The sequence below is a fragment of the Eptatretus burgeri genome, chromosome 4, assembly GCF_056783735.1.
Source record: "Eptatretus burgeri isolate ZD-2024b chromosome 4, Ebu_testis_v1, whole genome shotgun sequence".
Classification (NCBI taxonomy): Eukaryota; Metazoa; Chordata; class Myxini; order Myxiniformes; family Myxinidae; genus Eptatretus; species Eptatretus burgeri.
Window position 1 is genome coordinate 97484672 of NC_140964.1, and position 13661 is coordinate 97498332.

General features: G+C 41.9%; 1 protein-coding gene across 2 annotated transcripts in view; it reads right to left on the reverse strand.

Moving 5' to 3' along the window:
* Positions 1-2815: 2815 nt before the first annotated feature.
* The window catches only part of LOC147028726 (poly(U)-binding-splicing factor PUF60-like), a 97340-nt gene continuing 86494 nt past the window's right edge, over positions 2816-13661 (reverse strand). For both annotated transcript variants that reach the window (XM_085879396.1, XM_085879395.1), the window contains exon 10: positions 2816-4397. In XM_085879396.1, coding sequence (XP_085735522.1) covers positions 4098-4397 — 300 coding nt within the window. In that variant the 3' untranslated portion in view covers positions 2816-4097. The remainder of the gene's footprint in view (positions 4398-13661) is intronic.

A 13661-nucleotide genomic window follows, 5' to 3' on the forward strand; every position in this document is an offset into this window, starting at 1 on the left:
CTGACGCAGCTGTTTCGCCAGGACACCCTTTTTAAAATAATTTTAAACCAAGGATTCTGTCAATTGAACCAGGTGTTATGAAGGAAGGCAATGGATATACACCCCCACGTACAAATTCACAATCGACTCATGTTGTACCACTCCTAATACTTGTCTTTGGCCAATATTTACCAAATCGCTTTCTGCAGTTTCAGCTCGTTGCAATATCAGAGTGCGGAATCTCTCTCTCTCTATGTGTCTGTCTGTCTGTCTGTCTGTCTGTCTGTCTGTCTGTCTGTCTGTCTGTCTGTCTGTCTGTCTGTCTGTCTGTCTGTCTGTCTGTCTGTCTGTCTGTCTGTCTGTCTGTCTGTCTGTCTGTCTGTCTGTCTGTCTGTCTGTCTGTCTGTCTGTCTGTCTGTCTGTCTGTCTGTCTGTCTGTCTGTCTGTCTCTCTCTCGGGATGGCGCAGAAAATAATGTTGGCCGCACCTGCTACATCATATACAAAACTTAAGTTGGAGTGTCTTCTCTGAAAATCGCTCCGCTACATATGAGAGACTACATGGTATGTTCAGCTGATTGTCTCGGCAGGGATCACTTTTCAGTACTCCAGACCATGGCAAAAGCAAAAGAACTGGCAAATCTTCTTCTGGTTCATGATAATAATAATAAAAATAATGATGATAATCTTCAGACCGCATTTCCGAGCTGCCTCTCTCAATGGCAATGACTGGTGCCATCCGACAATTATATTGGGTGCAGCATTTGCTGCCGTTCGTTTGTGCAGTTCATTCTACAGTTAAATATATTAGGATGATGACTATTAATAATTAGCATGTGGGGACATAATTATATGTGTGTGGTTAACAGTGTAGTATTATATTATCAGGGTTGTGTGTCTGCACGCACTATGAAAACTTGCACTGCAAAGATTGAGAGTCGGTCTGTCTATAAAGTACGTATTAATAATATAGATGCATGTACTATTAGGGATGCCTCTTCCTCCCAACAAAAGTCGGGGGGGCCAAATCTTCCCCACTCTTCCCTGCTGTCTGGATTCAACAGTGAAGCACGGTCACAGTCAGTGCCGATCGATCCCCATGAACTGGCCCATTCCCTCCACCCACTCCTTTTCCTCTTCCCTGCGACGAATCTCTGGTTTGCTCCCGGGTGGTCGATCGGCTGTCTCCATGCTGCTGCCATGTTCGTGCAGGGTAGGCACATGGCCAATCGACAGCAACACACATTTCTATAAAGTACAAACTATTTTGGAATGTTAGATAGTATAAAAAGTATGTACAGTACCAATACAATGTGAGCACATCTATAACGTTTGTGTGACAACATTTGTAAAATCAGTAGAAGAGTAGTTAATAAAGGCACTCATCACCACATACTCTTGGCAAAACACTTTCAAACCAAAAATTACCGTAACATCAATTTAGTCACTCATTTAGCTTCAGCAAAGACTTACGCCACTTAAAATTCCCTTTCTGTGCCCATATCATTCCACCCGAAAAGGAGGGTTGATGGGTGGGGGAGACTGGTCGTGTTTAATGCAGCACAAATCCTATGTATAAAAAAAGAAAAAATTCTGTGCAATAACAATGAAATTCTCCAGCATGTATCCACAGTTCTAAAAAAAGAAAAAAAAAAAATTATTTTTAAAAAACGAAAAAGGATGTTTCTCCAAAAAGTATGGAATCAAGGTAGGGATGGTCACAATAAATAATCATGTGAAACCATCCTGACATCTTTCTTTGAATCATGGTTGGCCGACGTGTGTGTGTGTGTGTGTGTGTGTGTGTGTGTGTGTGTGTGTGTGCGTGTGTGTGCGTGTGTGTGCGTGTGTGTGCGTGTGTGTGCGTGTGTGTGCGTGTGTGTGCGTGTGTGTGCGTGTGTGTGCGTGTGTGTGCGTGTGTGTGCGTGTGTGTGCGTGTGTGTGCGTGTGTGCGCGTGTGTGCGTGTGTGTGCGTGTGTGTGCGTGTGTGTGCGTGTGTGTTCGTGTGTGTTCGTGTGTGTTCGTGTGTGTGCGTGTGTGTGCGTGTGTGTGCGTGTGTGTGCGTGTGTGTGCGTGTGTGTGCGTGTGTGTGCGTGTGTGTGCGTGTGTGTGCGTGTGTGTGCGTGTGTGTGCGTGTGTGTGCGTGTGTGTGCGTGTGTGTGCGTGTGTGTGCGTGTGTGTGCGTGTGTGTGCGTGTGTGTGCGTGTGTGTGCGTGTGTGTGCGTGTGCGTGCGTGCGTGTGCGTGCGTGCGTGTGCGTGCGTGCGTGTGCGTGCGTGCGTGCGTGCGTGCGTGCGTGTGCGTGTGTGTGTGTGTGTGTGTGTACGCACGCAACCATCGTTCCTTAAAATCAACAGACAAACAAGTATAAGCCAAATTTGTGGATATGCCCCATGAAAATTTCTATCTGCCAAAATCTTCCACAACAGGTTGATCGCCATCAACATGAAAACATTTTCACAGGGAAACAAGACTTTCATTTTTCATGCCCATCATCCACCAAGAGTACCTGTGGCACAGACTATTCTCACCAATTTCATTTGGTGCATTTTAAGGTGCATTTTTGTTTTCTGAACAATACACTTTGAAAATGGTCAAAAATATAATTGTTTCCATCAGATATATTCACATGTTATAAAAAAGCTAGTTTTAAACTTTACAAATTGTTTGAACGGGAATAAAATAAATGAGGACTTAGTTTTATCACGGTGTAACAATCGATAATTTGAATACCTCCCAATTAAAATGTAAAAATCGGAATAGGGTCCAATGGAGACCATTCTCACAAATTCAAGCACCAACCAGTTTTACAATTGCCTTTTATAATGTAAAGTAAAAAATTATTACTACTTTTTTTATTACAATGACCAACAATGTACAGTAAAGTAGCAGAAGCAAAAGGATGCAGGAAAGTGGACATAATGGGGTTTTTTTTTCGCCATTTCAAATGGTCACGCAAATATACCTATTGAAATCAGAGTTCACTGTACAGCTTGGTGTGTATTAGAAAAATGTTTTTTTTTTTTTTAACAATGCTAGCAGATCCCAAGAGCACATAGCTTTTGTAAAAAGGTGTGAAGGCTCAAGGAAAAACCAATTACCATTGATGAAAAGCTGATACAGTTTTGTCTTATGTACATTGGTTGGGGGTGGGGGGAAATCACAGAGGTAATTCATAATAAAATATTGTTGCAAGCAAGCAACGATTGAAGAGGTTGCTTCAAAATTTGGGCTATTTCGCTTTCCTGTCTATTGAGGTTTGGAGTGTGGGAGGGGAGGGATGAGAATAATAATAATAACTGTACATTTTCATTTTGTTTTCTCCTTTGATGGTTTCATTGCAGTGTGCACCATTTCAATATTTTACAGGGTTTCTGTGTGGCATATCATCATGGAAATGCTACATCCACTTCCGCAAGTACAATTATGGGGCTACACAGACATGTGTGCAGAGGTGGAGCCCATAAAGCTACAACTTCAATGCCGCATCTCCCATGAAAACACAGCTACATATAACGTCCATAAGTGGATGTCTGTGCTCGCTAAATGTTATGACTCGTTAAAAGTAAACACTCCCATTGGAACTTGCAGATATTAACAGCTAATCAAAATATACATCACCGGCAGTGTCACACCAGTACAGGATACTCTAGAAATCTCAAAATGTGCAAACATTTCAGCATGACAATTTTGATTTATTTTCTTATAAAAACCAAGTCACAGAGGTATGCGACCAAAGAGCACAAAACATGAAGTGAAGCAGAGTGCACGTCCCTGGAATGAAACCAAACCAGGATGCATCAAACTGCTTACAACACGAGTATAAAGAGCAAAGACAGGATTTGTCTAAAAAACAAAATAGAAGGATAAGGTTAAAATTGATTAACTATACCCTCTATCCTAACACAACAGGCATCCAAACCTCTCCCACCCACAATCAACACCCCTACCATCACTTAGGTCACACCTCCACCGCCCATCCCCCCACCTCCCCTTGGCACAGTTCTGAGTACAGTCCATGCAGTGCTGTACACGATGGACAGAGTGCACAAAATGCATTTTAAGTGGCATGGGATAGATTGTTGTGGAGAACACAAGGTTGCAGAAGCCAATGTAATACTCAGGCCGAAAGGTCATTGCTGTCAAAGCGTTCCTGGTCGTAGATCTGGGCAACGATCTTGCGACCACCAAACCAGCGGTCATTGAGTCCGTGAATGGCCCTTGTGACTTCCTCATTCGATGAAAACTCCACAAATATTTTGACAATAACATCCGCATCATCCTCCTCACCCTGGCGTTCCTGGTAGATGACAACACGTCTCACGGCTCCATACTTCCCACACTCCTCTGTAACTTCTCCTTCAAGATCGTCATCGATGTCATCAGGACCCACCATGTTCCGCAACACCATGGCATACGACTGCAAAGGGAACAAAGATTCAAAATGAGAATCTTCATAATCAAATGAGGAATCCATGAGAAAAACAGGGAAACTATCTTTGTGGCAAAGCCAAACTCTTGGTCATTGCATTCTTCACTATTTATTATACACTTACTTTCCAGCCAGGGCGTTGAGCAATGAAAGTAATTAGTCTTCTAATGAGCAACAATTACAGATGTACACACAAACGCCCTCCCACTTCCTCACAAAAGAAAAATAATTAACCTTCCAAAAATAGTGTAACAATAAAAAGAGCAAAGTTGAATTTAATGTTTTGTAAATAATGATACACCTGGGACTAACTTTGCCCATGTTTTCTGGAATATTTTAATAAAAGGAAGCAATTTGTATTTCCGTCGTAAACAAAAACATCAATTATGATCAACCTTGGTCAATTTTAATCATATATTAATGAAATATTGATAAATGACAGGTTGGGTCACCAGATCAAAATCGGGTTAATTTGATTCAAGGATGTATGTTTCATTTGAACACATTCATGATGATCCAACGGTGGGAGAGTCACTACCTCTCTTGGAGGAAGAATGGGGAAAGGTTAAACAAAACAAAAAAAAACACCAAGAAACAACATCTGAGTGCAGAAATGGACGTTTTGCATCTGGAACAAAGATTTACTTGGAGTGCAACACAATGTGAGATTGGGGAGGGTAGGAATAGGGGAGAATGTTAAGTTGGCGTGGTCCGTGTGTTCGTGCATGTTAGAGCATTTTCTGTTACCGGGAAGCCATAAGAGTGAAGTTGTTCTATTCTTTCTTATGCCGTGGTGACATAGGCATTGAGTAACAACGCCATTCGTAAGTGTCCCCTCTGTAAACCAGGCAAGGCAACCTGGCAAGGTAATGTAAAGGATGGATTTGAATGCCGGCAGTTCATGTTTGGGATGATAAACCCCCCTCATGGCTCACACTATGGGTACAAGGCGTCCCGCATAGTACTGGCAATCACAAGAATTCCAGAGGGAATGCTGTATTGTGTCGCATCATTGGTTCGGGTGGGACCGGTGGCGAAACTGAAACACCCATGAAGCCCAGTCAGCACCACACCCATGGTCAGGCCCCACATCCAAGTCCTGCGAGGCCAGCCCCAAGCCTGCGTTGTGCATCCCAATCTCTCCCAAAGCCCCCCCCTCACATATTCCTTGCACATAGACCTCCTTGTCCACCCTTAGTGCATGTACGCCTCAGCTCCCTGAACAGTTCAGCTCTGCCATTAAGCCTGGCCCTGTGTCTCTGGTCAATGGTATAGTGTCCCTTGAGACACAAAATTCTTCTTCACCCTATGGTGAGTTCCAAGACATCCACCAGCACCATCAAGGATGGTGGTGTTAAAGGCACTCCACAACTCTTCGAGATTCCCCAAAGCACGAAGACCCCTTAAATCCCCACTCAGCCTGTTCGCAAACTCATCAGCTACCCTCTCATCCTTGAGCTTGCCAACATCCAGCCTCGGCTGGGATGGTACCATTTTCACAGATTTAAGCTGCAGCTTCAGAGTTGCGACAACAATCCTTTGGTCAGTATTGAGGAACTGAGCACTCCGGTAGACCCTGCAGTTCTGGATCATCCTCCAGTGACCATCAACGAGCACATGGTCAATCTCCTTTGCCACACCTCCAGTGTTGGAATACCAAATCCAGCAATGAGCCTGTGGTGCTGCACCATGAACCAGCCACCCTAAGTCCTTGACTTCCAGCAAAGTCAAGGAACTTTGTGCTCGTCTGCTTCACAGTTCCAGACCCATGGGGACCAACACATGTCTCATAACCAGCCTTATCAGTTCTGATCGATGCATTGAAATCACCCCCCCCCCCAAAGAAGAGAAGTGCATCTCGCCTGGGGCACTGATCGACCACAGACTCGAGTGTGGCATAGAATGCATCCTTCACCATGAGATCACTCACCTCGGTCGGAGCATATCGCGAGACCATGGAAATGACACCCAAAGAACGACGAATCCTTAATCTCATAATACGCTTGTGACCAGTGTTATCTCAATTATCATTGGAGTCAGCTTATTGCACACAGCAACAGCAACTCCTTAGGCATGGTAATCATCAGAGTGACAACACCAACAGCATGTGTAACCACCCGCCATGATCTCGCTGCAATCCGTTCTCCGAACCTCAGAGAGTGCTGCAATACCGATGTCCAAACGCTTGAGATCAGAAAACAGACAGGTGATCATCCTCTCTTCGGGATAGGACATTCCAGGCACACATCCAAAGGGACCATCTCAGGTTAACTCAAGGAGACTGCCGTCTGGTGGCCGACAAATCAGCACCATCTCGACACACACTACCGCAATCTGACCCGGGTAGGTTACACCGTGGTTTCCCTCCTATCAACAAAGATTGGGGGTCCCGAAGGCTTTGCCCCAATACCGTCATCCGGTGAGCTTCCCTGCGAAGGGCATCTGCACAGGAGGTAGTGCCACGGAGTGGGATTATGCTTTCAGCAAGTTTTGCGGAATGAAGGGTTTCACGGTGGCCGGAGTGCAAATCCTGCCACCAACCTCCTCATAAAAAGTAAACCAACTTCAGGAAGATGTCCGCAGACAGTTGGGCACCAGATATGGATGGCTGTTGCCTCACAAGGAGCTCCTCTGGCCTTGGACAGGGTTTGTTTTTCATCCTGCTGGGTGTCGATATCATGCACCTTCCTTACCAAGAAACTTGGTGGGGGAGTCTGTTTAGTCGCCGACAAACCGACCATGGAACAGGTTAATCCAGCTTTCCATGGTACCTGTAGCAAGTCACAGATCTAATCTGACCTGACAGACGTGTCTCATAATCATCCCTTTGCTATGAGACATGTCTGTCAGGTCATAACGAAGGCACCTCTGACGTAATTAAAAAAAAAATCCTGAGGAGTACTTTCCAAGCTAAGTGAGCCTTATTCAAAAAAAAAATAATAATAAAGAAAACAATCAAAAAGAACTAAGATCAAAAAACAAATAAATAATGATTATGGCTGCCATGCCATGCGTCCTATTAAGTTGAAATTTAAAACATTTATTTACTATCACTACGAGATCACAATTTTGAAGTTTCACATTGATCGATTCAGCGGTTCCAGAGATGTTCTTTTTCTTCTTTCGGCTGCTCCGGTTAGGGGTCGCCACAGCGGATCATCCATATGATCCGCATCGTGATTTGGCACATATTTTACGCCAGATGCCCTTCCTGACGCAACCCTGGTCGCCTCTTACGACACAGGGATATGGTACACCTATTTTAACCGGGGTATACACCGGCCCAGTACACTGGTACTCATTTCGCCGACCTCGGAAGGATGACAGGCTGAGTCAACCCCCTGGTGTATTAATTCAGTGGCCCAACGGGGCTTGAACTCAGGACTTTTTGGATCCCAAGCCGCTGCCCAAACCACTGCGCCAACACCAGGCTCGGTTCCAGAGATAACATTATTTAATATTCTCCTTCAATCCACTATGGCTGCCAAACCATGTGACCTATCAATTATTCCTCAACAAACTTGTACATCCATGGCTTGGGGGAACATTTTTTGTGTGAAGTTTCCCCTCGATCTGTCAAGCCGTTCTGGAGTAGTTTTTTTTGATAGGTTTTAGGGTAAATCCAATATGGTTGCCAAACCACGTAACCTATGTCATGTGTGTGAACCATTTGTTCGTCATGGATAGCAGTCATCTATCTATAATTCCAGCAGTGTGTGTATGTGTATGTGTATGTGTATGTGTATGTGTATGTGTATGTGTATGTGTATGTGTATGTGTATGTGTATGTGTATGTGTATGTGTATGTGTATGTGTATGTGTATGTGTATGTGTATGTGTATGTGTATGTGTATGTGTATGTGTATGTGTATGTGTATGTGTATGTGTATGTGTATGTGTATGTGTATGTGTATGTGTATGTGTATGTGTATGTGTATGTGTATGTGTATGTGTATGTATATGTGTGTATGTGTGTATGTGTGTATGTGTGTATGTGTATGTGTATGTGTATGTGTGTATGTGTGTATATGTGTATGTGTATATGTGTATATGTGTATGTGTATGTGTATGTGTATGTGTATGTGTATGTGTGTATGTGTGTGTATGTGTGTGTATGTGTGTGTATGTGTGTATGTGTGTATGTGTGTATGTGTGTGTGTGTGTGTGTGTATGTGTATGTGTATATATATATATATATATATATATATATATATATATATATATATATGTATATATGTATATATATATATATATATATATATATATATATATATATATATATATATATATATATATATATATATATATATATATGTGTGTGTGTGTGTGTGTGTGTGTGTGTGTGTGTGTGTGTGTGTGTGTGTGTGTGTGTGTGTGTGTGTGTGTGTGTGTGTGTGGGTGTGTGAGTGTGTGTGGGTGTGTGGGTGTGTGGGTGTGTGGGTGTGTGGGTGTGTGGGTGTGTGGGTGTGTGGGTGTGTGGGTGTGTGTGTGTGGGTGTGTCTGTGACCGCTGTTTCTCGACAACCGCTGGTCCGATCTAATTGAAACTTGCCAGATATATTGCTGGGGACCTGAGGATGTGCCTTTTCAAGGTTTGATATTAATCGGACTAGTGCTTCCCAAGTTATGGCCATTTATTTACCAAACCAATGACAATACACGTTGTTGCGTGGGCGTGGCCGATGGGGAAGGGAAGCTCAGCCGCGTTCCCCATTACGGGTTACAACGTACGGACTTCCGGAGAGTGATGACTTCGTGTATTCTAATAATTTCTCGATTTCTTATGCGCTTTATAGATAAACACAATGCTGCAAGTTATGATCGTTTTCATACGAGACGGTGCATGCCGCAACGTCCGCACGGTGCAGACGGTGCATGCCGTTTTTTTTTTCTCCTCTTTCCTGTTCTCTGTGTTTTTCCTTGCGATAAAAGGCAAAATACGTTGTAACGTACGGACTTCCGGAGAGTGATGACTTCCGTGTATTTAAATAATTTCTCGATTTCTTATGCGCATTTATAGATAAACACAATTCCGCAGGTTACGATCATTTTCATGAGACGGTGCATAAATTTCGGTAACATCAGAGAGCTGGTGTGCACCGAACCAGGAAGTATTTTTTTTTCTCTCTTCTCTTCTCTTTTTGTTTTTCCTTGCGAGGACATTGCGAAAAGGCAAAATACGTTGGCGCAAATTGAATAATTGGCCATTAAAACCGAAATTGCGAGTCATCGTAACTGTGATATGCGAACTTCCGCGCCACCCACGTATGGACACGCAAGAGCGAAGAAACGGCCTGTGTGGTTGTTGTTTGTTGTTCGCGGTTTGAATATTTATTTATTATTATTATTTTTTTTTTTACGGGCAGCCGCGTTCCCCATTACGGGTTACAACGTACGGGCTTCCGGATAATGATGACTTCGTGTATTCTGTGTGTGTAAATATCACAGCAGTCGTTACTTCAATGCAAGCGATAATTTGTGGATTGCATGTGAACATTCCATATGGGCATGCACTACTTCCACATAGTGATGACTTACTGTATTCTAATAATTTCTCGATTTCTTTTGCGCATTTATAGATAAACACAATGCCCCAATCCAGTCGTCGTTTACGAGAGCGAAGGAACGGCCTGTGTGGTTGTTGTTTCTGGCACGCGGTTTGAAAGTTTTTTTTTTTTTGCATGTACGGCCACACACGTACGGGCCCGCGAGAACGAAGAAACGGCCTGTATGGTTGTTGTTTGTTGCTCGCGGTTTGAATATTTATTTATTATTATTTTTTTTTACGGGCACGTACTAGTAAGTGTAAAATATCGACTATCTGTTCAACCACATCAGAGAAGATTTTTGAAGTTTTTTTTTTTTTAACAATATGGCTGCTGAATCATGTGACAGATGAAATCATCAATTTTGTTTCTGTGGAACACTTTATCCCCAGATGACTTAAAAATTTACATACTGATCAGATGTAGTCTTCCACATGTGCAATTATGACGTCATAACGAAGGCACCTATGACATTAAAAAAATCACCATGAGGAGTACTTGTCGTGTGCCAAGTTTCAGAGATGGAGGTCCAAAGTTTTTCCATTTTTCCAACATGGCTACCACACCACGCGACTTATGCCATCATAAATATCATTAAAACATTCTGCACGAGTTGTCGCACCTATGGTGAAAATTTTGTCTCGATCCGACAAGCAGTTGTGGAGAAAAACACGAAAGTTCTGTGCGGCCAAACAAACAGACAGACAGACAGACAAACAAACGGACCGAAATGCAATGCCCTCTACTTTGGAGAGGGTAATAATACCATTCCTTTCGTGCCATAAAGGCGCATAGGGCTGCCCAGGTTGTTTCATTGGCAAGGAGCGCAGTCCTGGACGGGTCGCCACTCCGATGCACGTTACCCCAAACGGTTATTACCCCAGTACACTGGTACTCATTTCACCAACCTCAGAAGGATTGCAGGCACAATCAACCCCACCTTGTGTTAATTTAACGGTCGAGCTGTTCAGTCCCCTAAGATCCCAAGCCAGCCACCTGAACCGCGAAGCCATCACCAGGCGTACATAATAAATATACAAGTAAATTATTAAAATCTCATTTCCCTTTCCGTATTGAATGCTTTGGTTCAAAGTCTAAACCATTTAAACAGAAGCTGAGATTACTTACTCGTCTCACATGCACACAGAGTGAATCAGCATAATGTATAAACACTTTAAAATGTTTTTCCTCTGATCAAATGCGAGTTGATTATTTTTAATGTTGATCAGTCAGGGGCTCCCCTGCAAAAAATAGGAATGTTAAGTGCTTGCCTTAATGATATTATGTAGAAATTTTCATACAAAAAATTAATCATGGCATCTATGAAAGACAGCACATCAAAGTGTTAATACATAATTATAATTCTCCCTGCATGTTAAACGAGATGCACTGGATTTGACAAGTAAATTTAACAAACTTATTTTTGCTGGGAACAAAGCAAAACATGTCCTTGAGTTGACAAATAAAAACTCCAGTCAAGGGTCATTCTACCTCAGTTCACTCAAGGGTTGTAACCAGACCCCCTCAAATTTGGCGAAATTTTGCATGCATGTTACATATGATAGTCTATGTTCACATACAAAATTTTAGCTAAATCAGACTGGGGTTGACGAGATATGACCTTGAGAACTTTTGACCTTTTCGACTCATGTCGCGTTTCCACCAAAATTCAAATCCTCATATCTCAGCAACCCCTTGCCCTATCGCGATTACTTTGGTGTCGTTAGAAAGGTAATTGTCCATAGAATGCAAATCCAGCATTGGTTTGTCGATCGAGTGAAGTTAGGGGTGGATTATTTTTTGACCTGACATTTGACTAACACTTTGACCTTTACCTTGAACACCTCGTGACCTTGACCTGACCTTGCATGAAAATGAAAGTTCATACTGTCTACTGCAACATATAAAAAAAACTGGAGGGGTAGTATTTTTTGTTCTCGAGATATTTTCGGCCAAAGTTCAAAGGTCGTAAAAATGCAACCAAATAATGATGTACAAAGACATGCCCAGGCTTGTCAGTTTACAGCCAATATTGTGGCCAGACTCATCCCAATCATAGTTGATGACACATGTTGGTTCCACTACAAGTTGGAACATGCTCCCAGTTTATGTAGAAAGTGGCAAACCCATTAAGATTTATCTTTGATATCTTGTGACTTGAACATGGTTTCCTTCCCCAAGAGAAAATGATTATTCAGCAAATTTTTTAGCAAAACAAAAATTAATAATTGAGACTAAACTTATCCATCTTGGATAAAATTGTATTCATCAATTTTTTGTATGATTCTGTGTTATATTCATATTTTAATTTGCTTGTTGTAGATAGTGATCATATTTTGTCTTGACAAAATGAACTACTGAATCAAAAAATGTATGATTTTTTCATTTATTTCAGTAGCAATTAGTCTTGAGGTTATGGTGTCATGTTTTGGTTGCGATTTCTGTCTTTGGTTGCGATGCCTTGAACTTTGGCAAGGCAGATTCATCGATGCAGGTCCGGACTTTTTTTGTTGTTTTCTCGGTATTTCAAAAAAGTTGGATTTTACGTACGAAAGTCTTTTTTGCAGATGAATTCCTATGTTCTCAGGTTTTCGTTCTCTAGAAAAAAAAATCCCTGATGGATTTTATTGAACTTGTGTTTAAAATCTTCTGAACGATGTATTCTAGTGTTACAAAAAAAAAACGATGCAGTTTTGCCTTGTTTTCCGTCAGCAGCACTGCGAAATAGGCCTGGACAAGTCCATTCATGTTTGAATGTAATCTCGCTAATATTGACTGTAAACTGACAAGCCTGGGCATGTCTATGATGTCATGATTTGGTTGCATTTTTACGACCTTTGAACGAAAATATCTCGAGAACAAAAATACTACCCCTCCAGTTTTTTGATATGTTATAGTCGACAGTATGAACTTTAATTTTCATGCAAGGCCAGGTCAACGTCACGAGGTCTTCAAGGTCAAGGTCAAATGTCAGGTCAAAAAATCATCCACCCCTAACTTAACTAGATCGACGAACCGATGCTGGATTTGCATTCTATGGCAAATTACCTTTCCAACGACACCAAAATAATCGAGATAGGGCAAGGGGTTGCTGAGATGAGAGGATTTGAATTTTGGTGGAAACGCGACATTAGTCGAAAAGGTCAAAAGTTCTCAAGGTCATATCTCGTCAACCCCTAGTCCAATTTGGCTAAAATTTTGTATGTGAACATAGACCATCATATGTGACATACATGTAAAAAATTAGCCAAATCTGAGGGGGTCGGGTTACAAATTATTTTTTTTTGGGTGATTTGAGGTGGAATGACCCTTAAACAGCTTTTCATAACACACATTGCAATAAATGAAGCCCTGTGGGCTGTGTCTTAATTCTTTGAAAGCTTGTATAGTACTCCAAGATATACAAGTAAATGTGAGACTCGTCACAAGTTTAAGTAATACTACGGTGACTTAAGACTCGTCCTCAAAGACTTGAGATATAAAGCTCTTTCACAATCCATTTCATGAAATATATAAAGCTTGTATATGTTATGTACATAGCTCTTTCACAATCCATTTCATGAAATATATGAAGCTTGTATATGTTATGTACATAGAAATAACCTCAGTATTTGCTTGCAGTCTGCCAGGACACACCACGAATGCATACATATAGTTATAAAAATGACCAGGATTAAGGAGAGGCTAATGATTCGTTATGTCAAAGT